At 32.1% G+C, this 27,276-nt stretch overlaps 5 protein-coding genes across 6 annotated transcripts in view; 3 read left to right on the top strand and 2 right to left on the bottom strand.

Annotated features, from left to right (window-relative positions):
- The first annotated feature begins 4,185 nt into the window (after positions 1 to 4,185).
- On the top strand, positions 4,186 to 10,333 carry LOC106108165 (SET and MYND domain-containing protein 4). Its single transcript, XM_013289259.1, has 7 exons — positions 4,186 to 5,241; positions 5,309 to 5,504; positions 5,587 to 5,946; positions 6,059 to 6,700; positions 6,991 to 7,206; positions 7,327 to 7,450; positions 9,790 to 10,333. Exons 1-7 carry the CDS (start codon positions 4,923 to 4,925, stop codon positions 9,979 to 9,981), a joined length of 2,049 nt encoding a protein of 682 aa, XP_013144713.1. The 5' UTR covers positions 4,186 to 4,922; the 3' UTR covers positions 9,982 to 10,333.
- Positions 7,696 to 10,937, bottom strand: LOC106108166 (tctex1 domain-containing protein 2). Of its 2 annotated transcripts, none has more exons than XM_013289260.1 (5): positions 10,843 to 10,937; positions 9,684 to 9,741; positions 9,215 to 9,329; positions 8,687 to 8,836; positions 7,696 to 7,939 (listed from the first exon to the last, which is right to left on the bottom strand). In XM_013289260.1, exons 2-5 carry the CDS (start codon positions 9,700 to 9,702, stop codon positions 7,774 to 7,776), a joined length of 450 nt encoding a protein of 149 aa, XP_013144714.1. In that variant the 5' UTR covers positions 9,703 to 9,741; positions 10,843 to 10,937; the 3' UTR covers positions 7,696 to 7,773. The 2 variants fall into 2 exon arrangements, with proteins under 2 accessions (XP_013144714.1, XP_013144715.1); XM_013289261.1 differs by lacking the exon at positions 10,843 to 10,937 and adding an exon at positions 10,645 to 10,820.
- Positions 10,938 to 11,111: 174 nt separating this feature from the next.
- LOC106107856 (stress-activated map kinase-interacting protein 1) lies at positions 11,112 to 14,205 on the top strand. The gene is made up of 6 exons (XM_013288862.1): positions 11,112 to 11,542; positions 11,644 to 12,033; positions 12,299 to 12,639; positions 12,857 to 13,044; positions 13,159 to 13,294; positions 13,370 to 14,205. Exons 1-6 carry the CDS (start codon positions 11,214 to 11,216, stop codon positions 13,567 to 13,569), a joined length of 1,584 nt encoding a protein of 527 aa, XP_013144316.1. The 5' UTR covers positions 11,112 to 11,213; the 3' UTR covers positions 13,570 to 14,205.
- Positions 14,206 to 14,672: 467 nt separating this feature from the next.
- LOC106107901 lies at positions 14,673 to 15,684 on the bottom strand. The gene is made up of 4 exons (XM_013288915.1): positions 15,485 to 15,684; positions 15,326 to 15,413; positions 15,172 to 15,255; positions 14,673 to 15,034 (listed from the first exon to the last, which is right to left on the bottom strand). Exons 1-4 carry the CDS (start codon positions 15,579 to 15,581, stop codon positions 14,764 to 14,766), a joined length of 540 nt encoding a protein of 179 aa, XP_013144369.1. The 5' UTR covers positions 15,582 to 15,684; the 3' UTR covers positions 14,673 to 14,763.
- Positions 15,685 to 16,110: 426 nt separating this feature from the next.
- The window catches only part of LOC106107781 (rab GTPase-activating protein 1-like), a 20,654-nt gene continuing 9,488 nt past the window's right edge, over positions 16,111 to 27,276 (top strand). Inside the window, exons 1-9 of the mRNA XM_013288784.1 lie at positions 16,111 to 16,263; positions 16,365 to 16,514; positions 16,988 to 17,206; positions 21,318 to 21,447; positions 22,997 to 23,183; positions 23,602 to 23,801; positions 26,069 to 26,247; positions 26,597 to 26,722; positions 26,805 to 26,903. Of these exons, the coding sequence (XP_013144238.1) occupies positions 16,374 to 16,514; positions 16,988 to 17,206; positions 21,318 to 21,447; positions 22,997 to 23,183; positions 23,602 to 23,801; positions 26,069 to 26,247; positions 26,597 to 26,722; positions 26,805 to 26,903 (1,281 nt within the window). The 5' untranslated portion in view covers positions 16,111 to 16,263; positions 16,365 to 16,373. The remainder of the gene's footprint in view (positions 16,264 to 16,364; positions 16,515 to 16,987; positions 17,207 to 21,317; positions 21,448 to 22,996; positions 23,184 to 23,601; positions 23,802 to 26,068; positions 26,248 to 26,596; positions 26,723 to 26,804; positions 26,904 to 27,276) is intronic.

Below are 27,276 nucleotides of genomic sequence, written 5' to 3'. Positions count from 1 at the left end.
TTTAGTGATAAATAACAATATACCGTTGTCATGGAAACGAAATTCCGATTCGCAATTCATTCCACTTATTTCATTTTATATATTTTATTTTCAACCAAATATTAAAATAAATAAGTAATTTTTTTTTAATACTTAGCATATATTGTATACAATCTTTTTAAAGAAATTTTTAGCAGAAAATAGGAAAGATTTATCTTAACATGAAAAATAAAGTTTTTACAAAACTGCCCGAATATGATCTTTTAAGCGTCCTTCCGACGTTGCCGCTTTTACTAACTACCAGGTTCTTATTTATCGGTATCCTGAATTGTGAAACAAAAAAATCCTATATTTCCGTCACGTATTTTATCTTTTTGATTATTATCAGGCAATTTACAAGAATTTGGTAGTACTGCCCCTTAGATCATAATATATGACTGATACAGATTACGTTGCATTGTAAAGTTATAATGAAGTCAGATTAACCATTCCAATCATGTATCCGTGTAATCGCAGATAAAATCAATTCCAGTAGTCACGACATGATGAGTAAAATACTGTAAATATTTATATCTTTGTATTTTTGTATGTATTGAAATAACTCAAAAAGTATTAGGCCGATTTCAAAATTGATTTCATCATTAAAAAGCTACGTTATCGCTGAGTAACTTAGGCTGTTATTTTGTGCGGACGAAGTCGCGGGCAACAGCTAGTAGCTCATAAAAACTTAAACCTATACAACCACCATAAGTGCGAATAAAATAATTTGAAAGGATACATTTTAATAGCATTAACAACACCATAAAAATAACTTCCGAACTCAGTGGTATTTAGTAATCATTCAATGGAGCCCTTAGTATCGATTCAGTATCAAAATTGCGTGCAGAGTAACTCGTCTGGCTCAACTTTGATGTGTTGTACTATATTTAATTGTTGTGCCCAGATGTGTAACATACTTGCAAGACTTGAAGCTTTTATACGTATCGTTGTTAATAATTCTTATCACGGTTGTCATCAATTATTAATGACCGTACTGCCACCTTTTATAGCACCTCATTGATTATGTTGCAATTTATATACATTTAAAGCAAAACAACGAATGATTCATACCTTATGCCTACCTTCATACCTTACAATGCTTAATTATTACATGAAAAGTGTTTATTGTTAATGAATTATGAACTCCAAATATTGGTATTATTCAACATATGTAGTTATAACCCGCTACACAATTATGTTTCAACTGCGCAGTTTTAATTGAACTGTATAACTGTACAATCAAAACTAGTCGAAATTTGTTTAGTTTTACTGACAGAAAAATCTTCACACACTGGTTTAACGGTAGACTTTGACTGTTCCGTTTATGTAAACTTTTTAGTAATTTAATGATATAACGTGTCGTTTGCAATCTAAATTAACTGACCGAGATTTTGTACAGAGAATATTTTAAATAAGTTCGTATTACCATAGTAGTTAATATTCGTTCGTATGCATACGTATGTAAAACAACGTCAATTCCATCAAACATCAACAATACTAAACGTACTGTTGGAACGAGTGCACACCTTGGACTAAACTCTCACAGCTATTGTGCGATTGTCGATTGATTTGCAACCCATTCAATAGTTTAGTTGCACAGACAAATCGAGTAATCTGCGCACCTCCATTATGCTAATACGAATAAAGCGAGACTACAAACAGTTATGCGATTTTTAGACATGTGCGCGCGCTCTTAGTTACATAGTTTCGCTTTAAACAATAAAAAAATCGAGATTTGACCGTGACTCTTTCGTTTATCAACAACGTAAATAATTACGAGAATTCGATAATTAACGAAATTAAGCCCATCAAGGAAGGCGCTCGCTTCTCAGATCAATATCTCAAGAACAATACTACACAGCATTGTCTTACTGGACACGTTACTTAATAATATAATGATGTCAGAATGGAAAAAAACTCGTCTAAAGTCATCGTGTTCTATCACACAGCTAATGGATTCTTGGACCTTCTTTGGATGTGTTTACACAAGCAGTTTTCTTAGGAACGAGCAAATGTTTTACATTTTTTTTTAAATCATAGATTTGTTTTTAATCATAACATATTTTGGTTACGTTTTAATTTATAAAAGACTTATTTTGACTATAGCGCCATTTCACTGTAAATTCCTTCCATATTTATTTATTGATTGCTTGGTTAATAAGAGACTCACGTTATAGAACCAAAGTCTTGTCCCCAATCTTTATTAAACTCTAATTAGAGACGATGCTTTCTGATCTATGGTGATGTCAAGATTTTATTGCTGTAACAAAAGTACTTAATGACACGAGTGTGAACATTGTTACAAACAGTTCCCTGCGGAATACCAGGAAATTGGCCAAGGTCTTGTCCAATGGTCCGTGGTTTCCTCGCAAAAGCACCGAGAACTAGGAAAACCACAAAGTATAAATCGTAAATATAAAACAATATTCTTTATAAGAATTAAATAATGTAATGTATTACGAGAAAAAATGAGGGCTACAATTTTATTCACTGATTTCACTATCTATATCATGTAAAAAGGAAGGGTTTAGATTTAATAAAAAAAACTAATATATAACTCACTATATTTGATTTACTTATGTTCATTTGTTTGGTCCTTATATTTAGATAAACATAGAAATAAACTTCCGTTTACAAAAACTATTTTCTTTATAGCACAACATTATTTTCGTACTGAATGGAAGGAATTCAAACACGGTCACCCTAAAGTCTACTATCGTTTACAAAAAAGTGTCACAAAAGACGTTTGAGCAAGTGATTGTCCTTGAAACAAATCGGACCTGTATATTTCAACTAAGATGGATAATTTCTTTAAGCATAAAATAAAATGGATAATACAACTGTTGGTATTAAAAAGACGGTTTAAATAAAGAATTAGAAATTGCCACAAAGAGTTCAGAAACAACTTGTTTATCCATTGTACCTAGTTCGCGTAAGGCTAGTAATTTAGTGGAGTATCGAGTTATTTGTTAGCTACAATAATTTAGTCTTAAAAGATTTCTTAATCTAAACGAGTGAATTTTCGATGTTCAGACATATTTAGTTAGTAACTAAATTACTTGGTACTTAATTAAATTACTAGAGAACCAAGTATAAGAGACTGCATAATATTCTCTCAATTATACTTACACGATGATACATTGATTAGCAGTCAGCTCAAGTCAGCTGGTTGGTTGTATTAGAAATCTGGAACAAGTTGCTCTCACTGGCCGGGAGATGCCGCTCGAATTACACTTACTTTCTCATATAAATTTAATACGCAAGTTAACATTTAATTACGCATCAAATTGCTAAAGTAAATACATAATTAAATATTCTTGTCATTAACCCAGAGCCCCCATTTTATTTGATATGCGTATTTTGAAAGTGAAATTAAAAGATTAATTCGAATAATTGTAAATTGCTTTGGAATGGAAAGAACCAAGGCGCATCCCTTAGGTCAAATCGGAGAAATGGTATGTTATTTCTACCATAATCAGTCACTCAAATTACGCATATGCAAAAATAATCAACCTTTTTATATAAAACGAACACTTTACAAGAGTTTTGTTAAGTCAGGAAGGTAAGTTATCGTCAATGCTTTTGCCAAGTATTTCAGAGAAATATGGCGAAGAAATGTAAATGTCGGTCAATGGGATACGCACGTGACTTGTTTAAGCACAAGTTACAAGTAACACGGTTAAACGTTATCATGAATACTTTTTGGTCGTTTAGTTTTTTTCCTTGGGACATCATTTCAAGGTACTTTCACTTGGTAACTTTACGCACTGAATTTTAGCAGAGTTCAAGTTTTATCAGTTTGAGAGGCAATTATTAAATATTTCAAACTTTTATGTCCCTGATTTGTGTTTTTTTTTTATAATAAAGGGGGCAAACAAGCGGCGTGAACACCAAGTTAATTTAATCCTTTTAATAAACAGTGCTTCCTAGTATGATTACGATTTTCAGTAGGCACTATTATTATTTACTTTTAAAATATTATGACTCTATCTTGAAATACTCAATATATGCATGAAACAGAATCGGTAAATGTGAATTAAATTAACGAGTAAATAAAATATCTTCTGTAAATAGATCTGTTCCTTTTAATGAGATGACAAATTTTAGAATACAAACACGAGTTATCAAATTGGTTTTGTATACAAATGTCTATAATGTTATTGATAGGAATTTGGTTTAGCCAGCACACAAAAATGATTAAATAAATAAAGATTGTTATTTATTCTCATATAAACTAATATCAATACAACTGTGTATAAAAACAAGATGTTATTTTTTATACTATTCTAGACATGTTCTTTTTCTCTACATACGAACAACTCAAATTAAATTAACATATGTCATTATTTAAATACAGCCAGTCTTACACTGCAAAACACCAAATAGGTTTCACTTACAACAGTTATCATGTCTAATTTTGTACCAGAAGAATAGTTTTAAAATATTCTGTTCATTGGACAAACAATCAGTGCTATGTGACGTGTGAAAATTTGCGGGAATTTGAATCCCCGTTCAACTTTTGGGGAAAATTAATTTCAATACATAAGCAAAGACATCAGATATTGGCCCAAAGAAATAATGAATTGCAGAAAAAATCATCAAGATTAATATTATTTCCATTTTACACACGCATGTTACGTTTAAATACAGTAACATGCAATATTTTCATAGAAAACTTAAACACGGCGGCGAGCTGACTGAAGCGATGTACAGATCGTGGTCCAATTATAAAAATAGAAATACTGAATACTCTCCGCGACAGCGCCGGCTTTCTCGATCTTACTGATCTTAACCTTAAATTTATATCCACGTTATTCTCTTTACTTTTTTTCAAGAAAGAACAATTATTTAAAGTAATTAAGTGTCAAAACAAAGTTTTTAAACAACTAAATTAGTGATTAAACATGACCGATAAAGAAGGATTCTTCGTGAAATTTCACCAGAAAATAAATAACAATCTGGACGATGTGTCGAAAAATAACTTTGCTAATTTGGAATCGAATTCAAAAAGGGTTTCGTATTTATGTAGCCTGCCTGCTGTGAAATCTTACGATCTAACTTCTGATATCAAATGCGCAACAGATAAAGAGATTTTCGAGAAAAAAGATTTGGGAAAAGCGCATCAACTCAAAGATGAAGGAAATAAAGCAGTACAGAGAGGAGATTGGGCAAAAGCATTGGAGTTTTACAGCCAAGCCATGATGTTTATACCAGAAAAAGATAGTGAGTATTTTGTGGTTGTTTCTTATTTAATTCAATGAAATATTAACAGTACTTTTTGGTGTTTTAGCTGATGAACTTTCAATACTTTACGCAAACCGTTCAGCGGCGTTATGTCATTTAGAACAATATGAGGACACACTTTCTGACATCAAGCGCTGTCTTTCTCTCGCATATCCTCGACACTTGAGATACAAGGTTTACGAACGCAGAGCGAGAACTTTACTAATAGTAAAGAGACATCAAGAAGCTGTTACAGCTTTCCAGTAAGCAATACTTTTTTATTATAAGTAAGCTATGAATTCATCATATTAGGTTCGTAACTCATTTATTTTTATTTGTTCGTAGGGATACAATAACTGCACTTGATGAAGCGAACAATCTAAACAAAGAGAAGAGACAAAAGATGCGAACTGATGCCAAACTTATGTTGGAAATTTTAAACAAGGGCATAACATTAGCCGGTAATCCAAAAGACCCGGAACCATTAAGAAAGACGCCACCGAAACCGAAACTACCGGGAAAGAATAATCAGCAGTACCCGGCCGCTTCTGATGCTATCCAAATAGATTACGATGAAGTAAAAGGTAGATTTGCTACAGCTGCAAAAGATATACAGGCTGGAGAAACGATATTAATTGAGAAACCATTCAGTGGAGTATTATTAGGAGAGTATTCGAAGACGCATTGTCAAAACTGTTTCATAAAGTAAGTATAGGTACTATTATAGTTAAGGAACATTGTTTATCCTAGAAAGGGAGCTGCTAAAACAACTCATAAAAATACTATTTTGTGTACTTTAAATTATTTCAATTTACAGATGTCCCGTGCCAATCCCCTGTCCAAGATGTCCTAACGTAATCTTCTGCAGTGATAAATGTTCGGATACCGCACAAAAGTCTTATCACAGCTACGAATGCCAAATATTACCACTGCTATGGAAATCTGGCTGCTCCATCACATGTCATATAGCGTTAAGAATGATCACACAACACAAAAAGGAATATTTCAAGGAAATAATCTCCAATATAGATGAAAAACCCACTGGAGTATACAAGACTGGTGATTACAGAAATATCTATCATTTAGTAGCTCACGAAGATAAGAGAACTAAACAAGATTTCTTACACAGAACACAAATGACTGCATTTCTTTTAAAACTGCTTGAAATAAGCGGCTACTTCGAGAGTAAACCGAGAGAAAAACCAATTAGAATGAATGAACTCAAATCATTAGGTATTGCTGAAAACCATAAAGATGACGTCGCATTAATTGGTGGGTTAATATTAAAGAATCTACAAGTTCTTCAGTTCAACGCACACGAAGTGTTCGAACTCCAATGTCCAAAACCACGTGTTGGCAATAACGTGATAAAACATAGTGGTAAATCAGTTTTCTTAGCAGGCGCTGTGTTTCCAACACTCGCGTTGTTTAACCATTCGTGTGATCCTGGTGTTGTTAGGTAAGAAAAAAATTACTTTCATATTGTCCTTATACGATTAAAATTGACGTCAGAGATAAACGCTACCTCTTACTTTATGATTCTTAAATCTTACTAATATTGTAAATGCGAAAGTTTAGCTGTACGTTTGATAAAATTTGTAGCCTAAATAACTGGACTTCAGCAAAATTTAGCATATATGTAGAACAAAGTCTGCAAGAACCTATGCTACTTACCTTTGTTTTTTCATTTCACGCGGAGTCGCGGGCGAATGCTAGTTTTCAATAGTCATAGAATTTTTTTTTCTTTAGATATTTTTGCGGACCATACATTGTCGTACGAGCAGTGAAAAACATTAAGAAAGGCGAGGAAGTGGCAGAAAACTACGGACCAATTTTCACAACCGTACCGAAGGAGAAGCGACTGGCGGATTTGAAAGAGCAGTACTGGTTCGATTGCACTTGCGTACCGTGCCAGCAGAACTGGCCGCGTTACGACGATATGACAGAAAACTATATGAGATTCAAGTAAGTTTCACGAATACAGAGTAAAGGCTAAAATATAATTTATTTTTCTCATGGCCCTTCAAAGATTTGATAGAATTCGACATTGCAAACATTTTTTTTACATTTATGGCTACATTTCAGGTGTGATTCTGATAACCCTTGCCCCAACGTGGTGCCGGTCCCGTACGACTGCCAGGAGTTCATGGTGAAGTGCGGCTTGTGTGACCAGTACACAAACATTCTCAAAGGGCTTAAGTCCTTACAGGTAAATCACATATTTAGGCAACGCCAGGAGTAAAAAAGTAACTAAGATATTCGAAAATTGTAAAATAAATAATTGTCATTTAAAATACTAAGGCGCCTGCAATCCTAAGAGACCTACATTTATCAAAAATGACTTTTAAATTTTTCATTAAACCTCCCCCCTTAATCAACTACCTGCCCCCTATTTTATAAGTTGGCAATCCCCATGCAATTTTTTGTTTTTACCACAAATTGAGATGTTTGAAATTGACATAAAAACATCATTTAATAACATTAATTCAGTCCACTTTATTACTTGACTATGATAAACTTCAAAAATAAACATCAATACATATAAAGTCCATACACAATGGTATAGCAGAACATTGTGTCGTTCCTGAATAGGTCGTCGACGTATGCATCCGTCTCAGGGTCCCAAATGCAGCGCTGTCCACTCTTCACTCCCGCACCCTTCATCTCTATTATTGTTGATTGGACTAGAATTTTATACCTACAAATTCAACAATTACACATAAAATAAATATAGTATTTTCTTATAAGGATGTGAAGGGAATGATTTGATGGTAGAGATGCATAAGGGGAATATTCTGTTTCTGTGTGTCTCTGCCTCCACGCAGCTCCCCAATAGAGAATTGAAAATTGTCAATCTTACTAATCTTACTAATATTATAAATGCGAAAGTTTAGATGGATGGATATCCATCCATCTAAACTTTCGTTCCATCCATCCGGATGGTTTGTAGCCCAAACGGCTGAACGGATCTCCATGTAATTTGGCACAGGTTTAGAGCATAGTCTGGAAGAACACATAGGGTACTTTTTATCCCGGGAATAGTTACGGTTCCTGTGGGATTAATCAATTTAATTTTTTAATGTTTACTCGATAATTCTGCAACGGTTCAATATATCGTTTTGAAATTTGGCACAAATATAAAACAAAGTCTGGAGTACACATGGGATGAGGTTCATCCCCGAGAAATGTCCAGTTCCCGAGGGATACGTAGCTTTTTATTATTTATATAGTTCGTATGTTTTCTAATACCACGCGGACGAAGTCGCGGGCAACAGCTCGTCAGATATAAAACCTCTTATAAATAAGACTAGCTCTAGAGCTAGACTAGGACATAGGTTGGAGAAACCTATTTTAACTATGAAGATTGAATAAAAAATTATGGTAAAATATATTTCATAGCATATGAAAAAAAGTTTTTCAATAGCTAACTAGAAACAATAATCACCTTTTCATGTCTAGATCTTGCACTCTCTGTCTTACAGCATTAGCTATACTTTTTGCCCACTTGGGAGCCTGGTCCGAGCGGTACTGCCGACCCATTAACTGCTCCTTCATTGTTCTATTGATTAAGTCTCGCACATTCTGAGCCTGGAATCTAGAACAAGAAATTAAATTTATCCACTATGTTAAGAAAACTTCCTTATTAGAAAGAATTTTGATTTATTGGTATCATAAATATTTGTTATTCCATCATAATTAAATTTTTGTTTTTGTTATACTATACTATACTATATACTTTAAGTTTGTTATTATAAGATTCACTGTGGTCTGTGGGGCAGAGGCCTGGTGATCAATGGATAGTGTAATGACACAGGGCACCAACCTAGTTTGGACACCAGTCCCCTGCCCAAGGGGAAAATTAATAAATCATTTTTATTTTATTTTATACTAACTACATAATTTTAGAACACTTTCAATGATGCAATAGATTTAAACGTACTTAGACATCCACAATGTAATAAAAATATCTTACTTCTCTCCAAGTCCTGGACGTACTTCATACTTTGCTGGGGCAAGTGGTCTTTCTGTTTCAACAGGACTCACTTCAGTTGCACTTTGAATTGCCTCCACACCCTCGCCTTCTTCAACTATTTACAACATAAATATATGTTAAACATATAGTATTTTAACTATTGGCCAATTCTGATTTTGTATATTATTCACTTTTAACTTAGATACTACCAGCCTTAATAAACACAGTAAAGTTAAATTTAGAAATAACTTGACTATAAGCAAAACATTAGTACAAATTTTTAAGGCTGTACTAGTATAGTATAGTACAATCTGTGACTTAGATACAGGGGAAATGGAATATATGTCCAGAACACCAGGATGTTGACATTTTTAAAAATGTAAAATAGTCAAATGAAACATACTAGCAAACAGTATAAAGTAACATGTTACAAATAGTGAAAAATATTAAATAATACTTTAAACCTTACTTTCTTCATCATCTGCCATTTCTTAATATCATTTAACTCTGGCAAAATACTCTTGTATCTGAAAAAAACCAGTTGAGTTCTATTAATTACTTATTCTTTTCCACAGGACACTGATATGATGTGCAAGCTTGGTAAAGGAGCTATGGAAGAAGGAAAATATGGAGAGGCTATAAAGAAATTCATTGAGATGTTAAAATTATATGACTCTACTCTTGCACCCCCATATAAGTCTTATTATGATTGTGTACAAGACCTAAGAAGGAGCATGTTGGCTATGGGAAATTACAGTATTGTTTAATTTTCTTAACATGTGCCAAATGTCAACACTAAACTTAATCTTATTTGGTTGTTAGGAATATAGTTATCTATATTTGTTTATGGTAACATAGTTTATCAATCCCCAAACCAGGGTTACCAATGTTAACTAGCTACCATACACACTTGAACACAAATATAGGTGAAAACTTCTCAAACTACATGGAATGTGTTAACTTTATTTAGTATTAAGTTATATTGTTGTCTTTTTCCTACTCTAGGTGTGGTACAATAAATCTTTTTTAAAACCATATTATGAATGGAATGACAGAATGATATGTCAGTCCACTTCTAAAATAACTAAAATTTTCACAATTGTTAATTATTATGTTTTTATTAAAACATGTTTTGAAACATTGTTTTTCATTCTTTCAAAATGACTACATTTTAAAATAATCACAGCCTAGCTAGTTAATTTTATAAAAAAAGACCTATTTTTAAGTTTTTTGGAAATACCCAGGAAGTGTTTAAGGTAAGTGTAATGTATGGTAAATAAGGCAATATAAGTGTATGAAATAGAGATATGTAAACATGAATAAGTAAAAGCTAAATATTTGTATTTAAGTTAACAATAACAAGACGATGTATCTTGGTTCATGTTCTATTAAAAAATAATGAAAAGGAAAATTGATACAGCAATACAGACCTCTCGTTGTGGTTGTAATAGATCTAACGGATTTTATCGACCAAATAAGCAAGAGATGGGGCACAGCGACAACGAAATTACCCGTGACCGAAAAGTTAATATCGTAGACTGACAAGTAAAAGACATACAGAAATGAAAAGGTTGTGTGAGCTAACGAAATCAGCAAAATGTATACTATAAATTAAACACAAAACTTACTTAAACCGTTAAACACAGAACGTGAAACAATATTTATTTTTATTTTGATTATGCATGACAGTGACAACCAACAAAATCTATTCAGTTGACATGCAAACGTGGTTTATTGCTTTATGAGAAAAAGTAAAATAATCAGATTAAGTTATTTTTGTTTTATAAGCTTTATGAACATCAATTATTTAATATTAGTAATTATTTTTCAGCTCCTTTTTTGATAGTCAGTCCAAGAAAATATCTGTAACTTATGGTTTATTATCTGCATTAGTTCACCATCTATTTTGACACATGACATGTGTTTAATTTCAATTTCGAGCCGCAAACTATAATATTAAGAAAACAAATCAAAACTAATATTATCTTAGGCTCAGACAATGGCTACTTATGATAATAAAGTATGGCTCTTAAAGAATATCCGAGAAGCATTTATTGCGACCGATGATACAGGTTTATGTGATATTGTAATGGGTGGTGAAGATTTTTCGAAGATATTTCAAAATAAAGCCATCGAGGAAAAAAAGAAATATAAAGAGGGAATTCTGTATCAACCTAGCACCAGTAAGCTTAAAGAACTTAGTTCAGACTGTAGCGATGAAAGAGAATTGGTGACACAATTTGACGCTTATCCTGATATGGAAGATAGTGAAGAAGATGATCTAGTTTGCGGTAGCTATATACGTCACGAAGATTTCTTGCCTCACAGGTATTTACTATCATTTACTGCAAACTATATTATTAAACTTTCTAGGCAATAGATTTTTATTTTTGCATGAAATTGTATATTTTACTTCATAAAATTTGTAGGCAGAGGTCAAACACAACATTGTGGCTCGATAAAAAGGAACAAGCTTTAAAGAAGGCAGCTAAAATTAAAGTTATAAAATGGGAAGATCCAACTACAAAACTTACAGAGGAACAAATGGCAGAAACCTTTGCAAAGATGGAGGTGAAAAAGATTGAAAAGAAGAAATCATTATTGGCTGAACAATTGGAACATTGCCCTGACCTTCCTCACCGCCAATACCTTGAGTATGCAAAGTTTGATGGCACAGCACAACTAGGTCTGCCTATAAAGTCATTTAAAATCTTTATGACAATGTTGCCAGAGAAACATCAAAATTATCCATTAGTGGTATGTGTTATTGCCAGCGCCAAAATTAAAGATTTGATAGGATTTACATGCTATAAATACAGGTATATATTATAAATTTGTAAGACTTCTTTTTTCTATGTTCCTAAAGACATTATAATATATTTATAGTTGAATTACATATTAAAAACATACCCATGGTTTGGAAATGATTTTTTCACCTGTATATTGTTATTTTGTAGTATTAAAATCACCATGGTTAAGTAAAGATATTTATAAATATTTAAGTAGTCTAGGTTTCATGTTGTAAAATAAAATGTATTAATATACATAAACCCCAAAGCATAAATTTGTTATTATTATTCCCAGCATTGAACATCCAGAAATAGCTCTTGGATCTGTGAATGAGTATGGACTTTGTATTGCGGAAGATGATGGAGAAGTTGACTTGGCATTTCCCTGTTTGGACGCTAATGAGCCCTGCTCTAAGTTTGGTTTTACATGTCTTGGTCTAATTGATTTGAAAACAAAGATCATTATAGACAGAGCAACAGATTCGATTCCTGATTATTCAGTGATGAGTGGAGCTTTTCATGTGTTCCCAAAAGCATCAGATTCAGGCCAAAGTCATCATAACACATCCAGACATAACACAGGAGGCAGCTCAACATCAGAAGCAGTAAGAAGTGCTATCAGAGCCGTTAATGAAGGTATGCTATACTTGTTATTACTAATTAGTAGATTTTGCAGGTGACCGGCAGAATAAAAAAAAAGTTTCATTACTAACTTATGTGTTGTGCCAAACTATGTTCTACTTTGCCATATTTCATTAAGTTTGGCCAATATTTTTTGAATAAACATTGTAACGAAAATTTAACCAAACAGTATGCAAGTTAGTATGTGGTATATGTTATGTTTATGTTACAGAAAGAAAAGCAGGTGGATTGAATGTAGATAAAATGCAGTCTCATATAATAGCAACAGAAGCACCGCAGTGTAAAGCTTACAAAGTACATTTGTTAAGAAAAGTCAGAACTAATACTCTGGTACAGTTGGTGATATCATTAGATAGGATTGAAATTGAACCTATTGTCACACATAAGCATGCATTTTGGGTAAGCTTTTTTTTTTAATATGAATCATTCCTTGGACAAGATCTTTAAGACAATAATGCTTTTGGTTTTATGAATAATTTACATTTTGAATTGCAATTCTTGTTTTTTTTTCAGTCAAGATCTAAATATTTCCTGCACAGTATAGACTCTGTGGCGTGGTGTCAGATATTAGAGTCAAAAGCTAATAAAACCACTTTTAGGATAGTTTATTCAACTAGTCATAATACATCTTTAAATGACAGGACTGCAGGTACTTTGATAAATAATATTTTTTGTTAAATTAATTTTCTGTAATTTTTTTTTACTTTTTACAATTTAATTTCAGGTAACCCAAATTTCTTCCATCCAAACACAACATACAAATGTCACGATTTTGAATGTGATCACGAAACAGGCAAAGAAATCGTTGAGAAAATAAACACAATATTAGATCTCAGGAATAGTCCATGCCGTAGAGAATACAAGACTGCTAAAGAGAAAAAGTTACAAACCCGAAGAAGTTTTCACACAAAGCAAACAAGTTGAGTTCTAAAGACTGTTATAGTGTAAATAAATGTTTAAAGTTCCTGAACAGTATGGTTTCTTAATGACTGAAGTGAACACAATAACTGCCATACAAGACATATATATTTAACAGTATCTTTTGCTATATTTTCACAGGAAAAAATTGTTTTATGTGCATTAAATTACACAAACTACTTATCTATGTAATTATTATTTCCTTCAGTTTAAAAAAGTGTTTTTAATAATACCAGTGGATACTGAAACATATTTTTATGTGTACTTGTAAAAGTTAAAAATGGTGTATCAAATATGAAAGATTAATAATAATGGCCTCGTTTAAATACCCACCTTTCTATTTATAGATAAAATTATAAATGGATCTTAGACTACCTATGTGGTATATCTGTTTACAAGTATTTTCCAAATTAAATATATGAAATTGCTTCATATTCAGTTTACAAATATTCAAACATTTAATCTGATTCAAAATTATATAACTTTTAACATGTATGAATAACAAATGTCTTTAATAGTACTAAAATCTTGAAAAAAATTATAATTTTGCTTTCTCTCAAAAACAACAAACTACAGATAAATAAGCAGTGTTAAAGCACTTTTAAGCTTAAATCTTTTATGTTATTCAGTCATTTATATGCTATTTAAAAGAATAAAACTATCTGAATATGGTCAATTTGACCATACTAAATTGTATAAAATGGTGATTTTTAATTTCCATTAACTTTGTAATTCATTTATTGAATATATTGTAAATTAAATTGTATATTGCAATTAAATATTTAAATAAACTGTTATTACTGATTGATATACTGTTATTTTCTTTTTTACACTAACTCGTAAGTGGCCAAATATCTTATTAGAACATTTAACATTTCAATAACACACTACATTAATGATAAAAAAAAACAAAGTATTAAGTCTAATAAGAATACTTTATTACATTTACAATAGTTGTATTTAAAGCTAGACTTAAAAATAAACTAAGCAGTAGAAATATGAGAATATTTCCTTGTAAAATTAAAACCAGAGACAATTAAAAATCAAAATAAGTTATAAAGAAATATTTGAGTGTTAAAATATATGTAAGTCATTTTAATTATGTACATAATAAATGGCATCCCATTTCATAAATCATTTACATTTTGTTGGACCATATTTATTTCTTCTTTTGTTTATTATCTGTAAATTTGATCACTTTCACGTCTTTGGTTCTATAGAACTATTATCAAGGATATATTCATTAATTTGCTTAATTCTGTTTTCACAATGACTCAATATAACATTATCTAGTTCAGCAGCCCTTTTAAATAATGCATGTGATTCTCTAACAGATTTGTGCAGCTTTGTTTGACTGTCAACCAGTTTAGTTATATTAACTTTGCCTTTTAAAAATTCTATATCTTCATTTGTTAATGCAGAATAACATATCTTTGCCTTACTTGATGCTTTTACTGCTAATTGGTACTGCCTGAAAAGTTAAACATATACAAAAATGTTTTACAATTATAGCTAGAATCCCAATACTATCAGTTTGTACTACATTTATGAGCCTTAATTTTGAATTATTTACATATCTGCTTGTTTATCTTCCTCACAAATACTTACAGTCTCAGGTCATGATATCTATTTTTCCTGTTATTAACTTCTTTTTTCCACTGCTCTTTTTCCGACAAAAGTTGTTCATAATAACTGAAAATCAAATATTACCCACATAGTTTATTATGACAACCAACACATAAGTAACATTGCAGTTTTTTACCTTTGGAGTTCTTGTTTATGATTCTCGTTGATATCTGCATCTGTTTTAGTCACGTTTTCCTCTGTCCTTCCTGATAATAATTGCGGTCCTGTAATAAATTGTTTTATGAATGAAAATACCGACTTGGTTCAAAATATATAACGTTGATAGTAAACCCACCCAAAGAATCTCGCCTCTCAAAAAACGTTGAACGTCTCCGTCGAGGTGGCGACCGTATAGATTGTTGTACTTCGTGTTCATTAATCGAATTTTCCATTTTTTATCAGCAACAGCATAAAATATGACCAAAATTTATATTTTTAAATATCGTAGTTTACAAAATTTAAAATAATGCAAACAAACAGACGTTTTCAAACCGTCGCCAGTGAACAGATAAAAAATAAAAGTGACACTTGTCTATGCCATAGAAAATAAAATGGAAATTGGAGGAATTTAAAACTTTTATAAATAATTTAATACGATAAACAAAATGTTATGTACAGTTAGTTTTTGATAGATAGGACTGAGGTTTGTGAGATATTTTAATGGCTCTTAAACCATTTTCCATAACAGCGGCATTATGTAGAGTATACCCATAACTACCTCCTGCTGCGGTGGAACATAATAATATAAATTCCTATTATTTTTTTAGGAAACCACGTTTTAATAAAACAGATTTCAACGGTATATTTTACTTGGACAACTTGTTAAGGTATGATTTTAAGTGAAAATGTATCAAAACAAAGTAAAAAGGAGCATGTTTTATTCGTACATCGGAATCGTTTTATAACTTGACATTTCCTTGACGTTTCTGTGCACGAATTTATTCGACAACTATCGGTAAATATCTAAGTACACATAATACCGCATTTAAGACTTTTTCGTATTTATCTTTTATTTTTGCTGCTATTCACTCAATACAATGTTTTGTTCTCGTAAGAGAACCTAATTATCAATGGGTAAGACGTAAAGCCTTGGCTACTATTATTATTTGTGATATTTCATTTGCATGTCCGCTTGTGAATTGTTTTGTATTACAATATTGATGTACCCCCAACAGCAAACAGTGATGGAGTTCAATGAATGTCGACCAAATGAGGTATTGGACCCGGTTGATTTAGAGTTCTATTCGGCAAGATCTCGCACACCGAGTCCTGCGCCTGTGCTTACAACTAACGTATGTTGCGACTTGGAGGACATATTGAGCGACGTAAGAACACTCATTTCTTTCTTACGTTTTATCTACTGGAGCATTATGACTTCACCATTGATAGGTGCAATTTAATTAAAAAATCAATTGGTTAGAGCTTATTACATTTATTTATTACTAAAAATAAAATTTGTATTTCTCCAGTATACAATTTTATGTTGAGAAATATATAAATATGCTTATTTAATATTTAATTTACTTTTGTAAACATTATTACTGCATATAATAAATAGCAATCTAACTTTATGTTAGTAAGAGTAAATAAAAATGATAATTTTTTTTTTATTGTTAATAGAAATTAAAACAGTTATATGTATGGATTTTTATTCAAATATTGTGGGATAACCACAATATTTTATCTCGGATTATTACACTCCAAAAACTCATCTAAAGCTTAACTTAAGTTTAATACATGATAAAATATAATGGTAATTCCAACAAGAATGTATAAAGTTTAGTCTCCACTATATCAGGCCATATCAGAGTCCCTGCAAGGTTCACTTAGAGTAAGCCGAAGCCAGTTAATAAATCAAGAACTAACAATAAGACCAGAAGCGAACATAGAGTCAAACGTACCAGAAGAGCTGGACCTATACAAAGTTATATTTGAAGTTGAAAGTGATACAGAAGCAAAGATGGGTGACCTAGATGGTGCTACAACGGCTGTTAAAAATGACACTCCTAAAGGCCAGGTAAGAAGTTTTCCGTAATACCTTAAAATATAGATAGACGCTGTTTAGTTAAACATGTATTTTAAAACTCTGCGGATTGGTGTTGTAGATTTCTAGTCATCTTTTACTACAAATGTGTATAATCATAATGTTAACAGTATAAACAACAAATCACTTATTGCTCAAGATTGGATTTTGCACACCTACACAATATTATTTTTAGAACTTTTACTTGTCAGAAATCAGTACCAAGTGCTAGAATCACATTTAAAATGGGTTGATGTATGTTTAAAAGCTGAAATGTATTTGAAACCCTGTCTAAGTGTTTTATGGTAAGCCTCTATATTTCCATGTAATAGAAGAGTTGGATGTACTCTTACTCTTATTTATTTAGACAAGTAGTTGCCAAATTTAACATTATACATAAAGAAGTTTTAAAATTAAAAACAGCTTACAATACACGAAGTAATTAACTGTAACTGTGTTAAATTTCACATTCATACATTCACTCAATTTCTGCACTAACCCCCGAATTTGCAAAATTGAATATTAGAAAGCCATAAACGAATATTAGTTTAGCCCTGTACACACATGCTGACCTATTTGAATTCGTTTAACTGTAACCAGTGCAGGGACATCAATTCCCGCCGTAAATTAGTTTACACGCGACGCATCGACAATATCGGTCAAGATTGGTTAATTTAGAACATGAATATTTTAAAAATTCTGTTACTTAACTCAAAGATATATCATTTGTTCATAGAAGTTATTGTGTAATTAGTTAAGACTCTCAAAACCTATAAAGTGGCAGAATCTGGAATTTGTGGACCATAGAGTAGTTTCATAATCTGCAGTATCTTGGATGATCCGACTAAAAGCATCATAGCAAAAATAAGATACTGTAGATGGAACAGGACATGTTTCTTTTTATACGTCAGCTTCTACTGTACATGATTACACTCAAGGTGAATAAAGATTTAATTGAAAACCGTTTATACGAGATTATTGACCTTTTCACCTTGTAAATGTTCTTTGTGATATGAAGACCTAAATGTCTCATAGATGTTATTATGAGTAGAGTTGAAACAGTATCAGAGATGGCATTGGTGGTTTTTGGATGGCATCGAATAAGTAATTCAATTTTTACTTTCTTAGTAGTGTATTCCAGTTTCTCAAATTTAATATCAAATAAAATTCTGTGGATTACTGTAAACTCATAAGATTTGCATTCTAATAGGTTTAAATAGGGCTCCTAAAATTCTAAACCGAAGCACCTAAAATATTATTGGTAATTACTAATTACCATACCCTCGTGGCCTTGGTTTCATTATCGCTTTAAGTTTAAAGAAATCCAACACTCACTCATATTATGTCATAAAACCACTACTAATTAGAGTTACACTAATTGTTAACGGTGTGCGAACCAATTAGTGATAACACGGAGTTAAAAGATTTTTATTGCCAGTAAAAAATATTTTACTGTTCATAGTTAGTTACTAGCTTTCGCCCGCGACTCCGTCCGCGTGGAATTAAAAAGACTAAAAGTGAGTAGCCTATGTATTCTTCCAGACTGTCATCTACATCTATTCCAAATTTCATTGTAATCCGTTCAGCTGTTTAGGCTACAAACTCTAACAAACATCCATCCATCTAAACTTTGGCATTTATAATATTAGTATGATTGTTATTTATTTAACAGTTATTAAAACAAATGAAATATTGTTTTAAAGCAAAATTGACTAAACGCTATGATGCTCGGAATAGCTCCGATTAAATTTATAAAAAAAAATATCTATGGATTGCAGCAGATTGTTGTGCTACTTTTACATCAATTGTATTCTCTTTCATTACAACAGATTCATTCGTGTGTAAACAACGTGTTTTGTTAGAGGCCTGAGTTATTGCGTACTTTTTCACGATACCCACCTTTGAAAGCCTGAATACAAATACATACCTCACTCTGATTGGCACTAAACTTATATTGATAAATACAGCCGTAGAAGAAATACAATGGCTTTTGGCTATTTGAAAATTACCTTTTGATGGTATTTTAATTAAGATTCACTGAAAAAATAATAAAAAAAAGTGAAAAATGTAAATAACTATTTGTTGATTGTCAGTATTAACAAAGATGTTTGTTCTTGTAACAATATTGTTCTTGTATAGATGAATTTCAATGGATCTCGACAAACACTTAGGCTCAGGTGAACGCGCTTGTTGATAAATAAAACATTGCGACAGACGCTATACTGAGAATAATCTGATGTAAACAGTGTAGGATAAATATCTCTGTAATGTAAACACGGTAAAATTAAATAAAAAAAAAACATACAGACGAATTCAGTACCTCCTTCTTTTAGGAAGTCGATCAAAAATAGTACCAATAGTTAGATTGTTAATGCCTTGACCTTAACAATGTACTACTATAGAACATAAACCTAGTTAATTTTTGATTCATGTTATCATAGGATTTGGTATTCCTTTGTTTTAAAACTTTGAAGTAACTTGCCTTAAGGGATTTTGATAGCTGTTTCAGGTGTTTCCAGATCAGTTTAAATCGAAGACTACTATCATATTGATTGTTTTGTGAAAAATTTGGAAATTCCATATTTTAGATAACATTAAAAAGTATGTTGTTTAAAAAATAAACATAAAATGTATTTATTGTTAAATTGATAAAATACGTTAACCACCTGCGTATGCGCCTATTTTGTTGATTGCATTTTATTGCGGTATATTTTTTTAGGTCTAATAGTAACAAGATATTTAGTAGTCACCTGTGAAAAATGTTAGTGTAAATTTCATTTTTTAGATAGCAATATTTCTATGTTATGTGTTAGTGATAAATATGTAACATTGTGAGGTGTGTTATTGAACTTGGATGATATTATTAAACAAGAAATACCAGATTTATTCCGTAATAAGACGGACATGGTGGTTATGAATGTTAAGATATACAAGCATTATGCATTACCGGTTTGAAAACTAAAAACAATTCTTATGTCACGTGCAATTTACAATGGATTGTTATTATTTCGTTCTCATCTTGTAGTACTTCTGTCTGTCTATATTATACATGTTCAAGTTATTTAATTGATATTTTTGTGATAATCGAATGTATATTCAATAATAACCGAGGTTCAATGTTGTTGTACAAGATAAAAATTGAAATTGAATATAATAAAAAAAACAAGCACTTCTCCTTAATAAATATCACAGAGTAACACATTACAGAGATATCACTTTTATAAAATGCCTCTATAAAATATTTTTAAACCGTTACCCATTAATTGACAACGATTTTATCCTATTATTTTGGCATTACATTAAAAAAAATAGGTCAAATCCTTTGTTACGACTACTGATTTTTTATGTTGTGATAAGAACGGAACGTAAATAAAACATGACATATTAAATGACGGGCCTATACCGCCTATTGATATCCATGTTGTGGGCAGCGCATGATTCATTGGACAATGTCTTTAGTTTGGTATGCAAGCCCCGCACTGGCACACGTCCTCTTGAATAACAATCGTATTAAAATATTGTTTTACGATTAAACAATTCGTGTTTTGTGAACTGATATAGATTGATTTTTTGTTTACTAAAAGTGATAATGACGTTCAGAGAATCACAGATTATACAAAAGGTAAAAAGTGTTAGTGGCTGAATTTTTTAAAAAACTTTATGGTGCGGCAGGAAAACATTGAAATTCGAAAAATAGGCATCTTTATTGCGCTAATCAAAACAAATCGCCTAAAAGTCTATTTGACGAATGTTAATTGGGTAGATTCAAGACAACCGTCAAATACCATTGCCGAAGTACTTGTGTTAAAATATTATGTATTTTAAATAAACTAAGAACTTTGAAAGGTGATTAAAGGGACGGCAAAATAGAGAAAGATTCAACTACATGACGATCATTTAGCCATAATAGGAATGTTAATAACGTAAAAGGATAAGGATAATGCATAAATACATTGTAAATAGTTAGTAAATACGTATTCGATTGTCAATATGAGAAAACTACATTTTACACTATTAAGCATACATATTTAAACTATGACTAATATAGTAAAAATATATTTTGATAACATCCATTATATATAGTTATAAAAATAATTGTGTCCAGGACTCATGCCGTTTGGTCGGCGGGTCAAAGTTCTACGAGATGCTGGATGGGTCGCAGGCTGCGGACACCGCCACGCCCTCGCCCACAGAGAAACAAGACCACATGAAACCTATCGAGAGCGATGATGAAGGTACAGAGACACTTCTAGTTATGTTTTTATCTATGACACATCCGAAGCGAGATTTTGACAACATTAGGACAAAATTGATGATAAGACGTGTATCTTATATGTAGAGCGAATTTTGTCGTAACTACGATTCTATCTGATATTTAGTAATGCCCTTTAAAGACTTACATTTATTATTATCATGAAACTAAACATTGACATCTGCATTTTAATGCAACTATGTGTGTATGATGTCATAGACAAAAATGTAATTGTAAAAATATTTAAGAATATCTCTTGTGGGGTATCCCGTGAGTCATTCATTCGGTCATATGGGTCAGTCGCTGATAATTAAAACCTGGGCACCCACAGAATGACGAAACGACTATAAACATATAGATGTTGTACCTATATGCAGATTGCTAACATAAGGTGTAATTCGTACTAACTTACTAGCAATTTTAGCACTACGCTTCGCAAAATTTGGTACTAGCTAACGAAATATCAAGGCGACGAATAACATTGGCATTGTATTTCGCTCAATCAGGGTGAAAATTTATTTAAAGGTTACTTTGGCGAGAAAGTAATACAAAAATGTAGTCAGTGTTTCTCAGAAATAATTTACAACATGATAGCGAAAGATAATTTTTTTTTCGTAAAGCTACGTATAATATTAGAGTAAAATTAGTTTTTTATTTTTATTTAAAGTAACCTCTGTAGGTAGCTGCTCTTTACTTTATAGATTTTTTCTGTGCAAAAAGTACTCTCAGTGAGGATAATAATAATGTCCTTTATTTATCTTGAACTAAGTAATATCCATTTAATCTAATGATAAAGGTTATCGATGTTTATGAATAAACATTTCATAATCGAATGTATATTTTATTACTACATTGTAGATATAAACATATGCCTCTCTAGTGCAGTACAGTTTCTTGTATATTACATTAAAATAAGTATGTTCTATAATATTATACCAATAAATTGTGGGTTTAACGATTTGCTTAAAATCGAAACTATGAACTGTGTACTAAAATTTTCGGAAGAGCGCGTGCACACATTTGACTGAACTATAGGCGTATATTTTCAATATATATTCAATAATCTAAATAATTTATATCCCAATATGTATATTATTTTTCATGAAGGGGACGAATCATGAAAACATGATAATACAAATAAAATTTTGTTATTTAAATATAGGGAAATAAAAGGAACAAAAACAAAAAAGATTCTAATTTACAAGTTTTCTGCATCGATCGACGAGGCTATAATGTTCGCGTTTAATTTGTAATGGCCTTAGAAACATATTTATTTTATCTATATTTCTATACTTCTATACTAATATTACAATGAGGAAAGATTTTTGTATGTATTGAAATAACTTGCAAACTACTGGAACGATTTAAAAAATTCTGGCACCATTAAAAAGCTACGTTTTCAGTGAGTAACATAGGCCGCTTTTCAATATATATATTTTTATTTTACGCACATGATTATGCAAGCAACAGCTAGTACTAACGTAACTAGAAACAGAAGGGCTGTCACAACCAATAATATGTGATTTTTCTAGTATCAGATGTTGATCAAGACTGCACTGTGTTCTGCGGTGTGAGCTACCTTGGTGCGCAGAACATCGCCGACCCTAAATCGGAGCAGGACATCCAGCGCATCATGCAAGAGCTCAGTTCCATGCCGGAGAACAGAGATGGCATCGCTGTGTCAATATCTATACCGGTCTGCTCGCAGGGACTTGTCGTGTGAGTGTCAAATGCTTGAAATAATCAATACATCTATAGAAATTCAAGGTTTTGTTGCACTAAATTAGTAACTAAGGGAGACTTGGATTGATTGCAGGCAGAGTTTAATTCTACTAAAGGAATCTCTTAGTACTTTACTGTTACAACTTAAGGTCCTTTAATATTTTTTTATTAACGACAATGCTATATGTTTGCAGAATCCTATACTAACGTCGTAGTAACTTTACAAAAATAGTTTACACCATATTAAGGAAATTAAAACTGACAATGAAAAACAATGTCATTGGATCACCTTTTTAAAGACCAGTAACACATCTTCGGTTCCTCTTGCTCGCGTCACCCTTTTTCTTATTAAAAAGAATGTAATAAGATTGTCAATTCACCTAATAAATCTGCTTATACGTATTTTACTTGTCAGTCTGTACCAAGCGGACAGCAATAGCGTGATGACGCGGTACGCGGTGAACCGCATCTCGTTCTACGCGCGCGGCGCGGCCGGCTCGCCCGTCGCCTCCTGCTTCGCCTTTACCTGGTCTCACGGCGAGACCAAGGAGTCCGCCGTCTACCGCTGCCATGTCTTCCGTTGTCATATCGCGGAAGCCGTCAATCAAGTTTCCAGTAAGTGATTTATTTGATATATTTACGTTAAAGAGCTAACTATTCCTTTAAACACAAAGCATTTTCAAAGTGTCACGTGAAACTCCTATTGGAGAATTTGTTTTTTTCTGAGATGTATAAGAATCTATGTGTAATTGGAATCAGCGGTTTCTTAAACTCTATATTAGCAAGGGTAGATAAAAAAGCGTACTACCAGTTAAAGCCTTAAGTTTTAATTTATAACAATAATATTGGTTCCGGTAACTTTGCAGCTGCAAAAGTTGTAGGCGTATTACGCATTTAGAATTTGTAATAATGTGAACAAGAGAATCTTTGTTTGATTTCACTAATCGTGTGAAATTAAACAAAGATTCTCTTAAAAAGAAACAATGTATTTTTTTTTTCATATAATTAAACTGTAGAGGTTTTATTCCTTAGATTGGTTAGGTTTCTGCTTGTAAACGCTTACACAATGTTTGCTCGATCGTTTATTATAAATTAGTACGATCATTTCAATCACAATACATTAGAGTGAATTCTCCTAATCATAGGCAGTTGACTTCCATCTCTCGGAACATAAAGGATCTTATTGTCGTTTAAAATCATCTGGTTTATACGTTTGTTTTGTAAAGTGCAAATAAGGTATGTTATTTTGTTCATAAAACGATAAAACTATAAGAAAACTCGTCAAGGTCATTGTAAAATATACTAAATAGTTGTTGTTCACTTCTTTAGCATTAATAAAACATTGTTAATTAATCAATTAGCAGTAATAATGTCATTAAAATAAATCTAAATGTGACTGCACTATAAACGTCACTCCGCACCTCCCTTGCCTTTGACCTAGTGAACTTTCCCTCGCTTTTTATTACGCCCCCAATATTACGTGTAAACAAACAGAAATACGCAGTTTTATTAGTGTTAAATCAGTGACATAAAATAGAGCATAAATAATTCGTGTCTATGTTCTGTTTTAACCAATTTTCGGTACATAACTTAACTATGGCTTAGTGAAAATTTTAAAAAAATAAAAAAAAATAGTGAAAATATTAAATGACTCAAATTACTACACTTAAATTATTTATTTATTTATCTATGCATCTTTGTAACTTCATTTTGTTAGGAAAACTATACAATCCTTCTGCGCCTCACACTGTATGTAACTTTTCAAAATAATAACAAACGTATCGTTGTATGAACGTAGATATCAGAGATAAGATCAAAAATAACTACGTTAGTTTTGTGAGTAAACTTGTGAAAGAAAGAGATGGCGAGATACTATTGTTGAGGTAGAATGGGACAGATGAAAACAAATCACTTGAATATTGTCATTAGTGGGCGCTTATCGGATCGTTTTTAATGTTTTTATTTTTCTGTACGTCATTGTCCGCGGAACGTTATTGGAGTGCAGTGTTGGAAATAACAGTGTAAAAAAATAATAAGTTTTTAGTACATTTGTCTAAAAGTGGTTTAGTTGTCAAGGTGAATTTGTTTTCTATTTTAACGATATTTTTAAAACTAATACATTGTTTACATTTTGTTTTATAAATATTGCAATAAAGTATTTTAATCTGTGAGCATTTAAAGTAATATAATTATTAAAAAAAAAAGGATGGCTCTTTTTTAATTTTTATTGTTATTATCAAATTAACATCCTTTTCAGTTTGTAATCGTTTGTAACCTCTCTGTTTAATATATTGCTAAATTGCTAAGTAGAAAATTCCTATTTTAGCTTTTCCCTTAATATTGCACTAAATCTATTATTCATATTAACCATTTACATTGTTGGTTTCATCCAGAATATTGTTGCCTTGAACTACTTGAAAAATATGCGTTTGACCTTATTATAGCGTTATGGCGCGACATTTTCGCGAACGCAGAAATGTCACGAGATTATAATTTCCGCCCACCATTGCTTATCAGTTGGGGATCCTCTGCTTTTCATAATCATTGCGATGACAATTCCATAGTGAATGTAGAACGATAATTACGTCTTAATTTGTTGTCGAAAAAAGAGTGTTGGAACCAAAGAATAATTGTGTATAGTCATAAATAAACAGTTCAAGTACAAGTTGATAGGCACAGGTGCCATTCCGTAACATGCGGTAAAGTTTCCTCGCCAAATACACGCTGATCAGTTGGTTATTGTAATATTCTATGGGCATTTAATTTATTGCTTCTAAGTATAGTAACAAAAATCGATTAATTTGATATGAATGTACTCTCAATCAGATAGGTGACGTATTGTATTAGTTAAAAAACTTTCTATCCTCATGTATTGTTCCTAGGTTGTTTTGCGAAAGCATTTGAACGTATTCCGCGGTCAATGGCTTCGTCGTTGGTAGGCGAGTTGAGCGCGGCGCCGTCGCTGACGGGCTCGCTGACGGAGGCGGTGGGCCCCGCCCCACCCATGCAACTCATGCACGTGTTAGAGTGCACTGTTGATCTGAAAGAGACGGATGCGAAGGTAGGAAATCCACACTTATAATATACATGTTAAAGTTGTATTTTCCTTGCTCGTGTTGATTCAAACTAACCAAGAATAACAAGAACATCTGCAAAATAACTACAAAGATAATGTTATGCTTTTGTATGTATTTTAGGTTAATTATTCTATACTAGTTTTCACCTGTGACTCTGTCCGCGTGGAATTAAAAAAAAACAAAACAAAAGTGTTCTTCCAGATTATCCCCTAAATCTATACCAATTTTCATCGATATCCGAGCAGCCGTTTAGGCTACAAACTTTAACAAACATCTATGTAAACTTTCACATATATAAAATTAGTTAGATAGTAAGATAAGTAATATTTCCAGGGTACATACAGCCACGTGCCAAAGGAACGTCTCGGCTTCAAGTTGCGCGGTGGCATTGACAAGCAAGTCACCATCAATGTGCAGCAAGTCACCAACAACGTGCAGCCAGAGATGGATGACTCGCAGGTTAGATAGATCGAATGACCTTGAACTGAAATACAATGGATATTTGATATATTTTTAATAACTTTACTCTTTTCGCTTTCAGATGTCGTACACCGGGGGGTTGTATATAGAAAGATGCTTTGGTATTCTACTGGCTCCCGGACGCAGCGTCAAACATTCTGATATGAGATTACTTGAGATGGTTAGTAGATATTTGTTACATCCTGTAGTAAAGCAGCCTTTTTATGTTTTCTACCCAAAAAAATGGTCAAGTACTAGCAAGTATAAAGACATCGAAATTTGCTTAGTTTACTTTTCTCAGTTAAAATTTGCAGACACACAAATAAGTAGACTCGTCCACAGCAATACCACGACCACACAGAAGACAGCCGTGAAATGGGAGCAATTTCGCGTTTCTTCTGATGAAAACGTCCCTTTTTTATATCATAAGATGGCAAACGAGCAAGCGGCCACCTGAATCCGCCAAAATAGCAAAGTGACCGCTGCCCATAGACATTCGCAGTAGCGGATGTGTTACCTACCCTTAATCGACGAAGGAGGAAACACACAGAAGG

This window comes from Papilio polytes, unplaced genomic scaffold, assembly GCF_000836215.1.
Source record: "Papilio polytes unplaced genomic scaffold, Ppol_1.0 DF821845.1, whole genome shotgun sequence".
Lineage (NCBI taxonomy): Eukaryota > Metazoa > Arthropoda > Insecta > Lepidoptera > Papilionidae > Papilio > Papilio polytes.
The sequence above is the reverse complement of the archived record's forward strand: the minus strand, read 5'-3'. Positions and strand labels throughout refer to the sequence as shown.

Coding starts and splice junctions, on each gene's coding strand:
- LOC106108165 (XM_013289259.1), top strand. CDS start 4,923: ATGACCGATAAAGAAGGATTCTTCGTGAAATTTCACCAGAAAATAAAT. Junction 5,242..5,308: donor GTTTATACCAGAAAAAGATA/GTGAGTATTTTG, acceptor TTGGTGTTTTAG/CTGATGAACTTTCAATACTT. Junction 6,701..6,990: donor TGTGATCCTGGTGTTGTTAG/GTAAGAAAAAAA, acceptor TTTTTTCTTTAG/ATATTTTTGCGGACCATACA.
- LOC106108166 (XM_013289260.1), bottom strand. Junction 8,837..9,214: donor CGTCCAGGACTTGGAGAGAA/GTAAGATATTTT, acceptor TTCTTGTTCTAG/ATTCCAGGCTCAGAATGTGC. Junction 7,940..8,686: donor CAAGATCTAGACATGAAAAG/GTGATTATTGTT, acceptor TTGAATTTGTAG/GTATAAAATTCTAGTCCAAT.
- LOC106107856 (XM_013288862.1), top strand. CDS start 11,214: ATGGCTACTTATGATAATAAAGTATGGCTCTTAAAGAATATCCGAGAA. Junction 11,543..11,643: donor GAAGATTTCTTGCCTCACAG/GTATTTACTATC, acceptor TAAAATTTGTAG/GCAGAGGTCAAACACAACAT. Junction 12,034..12,298: donor TTTACATGCTATAAATACAG/GTATATATTATA, acceptor TATTATTCCCAG/CATTGAACATCCAGAAATAG.
- LOC106107901 (XM_013288915.1), bottom strand. CDS start 15,581: ATGGAAAATTCGATTAATGAACACGAAGTACAACAATCTATACGGTCG. Junction 15,414..15,484: donor TGAGAGGCGAGATTCTTTGG/GTGGGTTTACTA, acceptor AATTTATTACAG/GACCGCAATTATTATCAGGA. Junction 15,256..15,325: donor CATAAACAAGAACTCCAAAG/GTAAAAAACTGC, acceptor TTTGATTTTCAG/TTATTATGAACAACTTTTGT.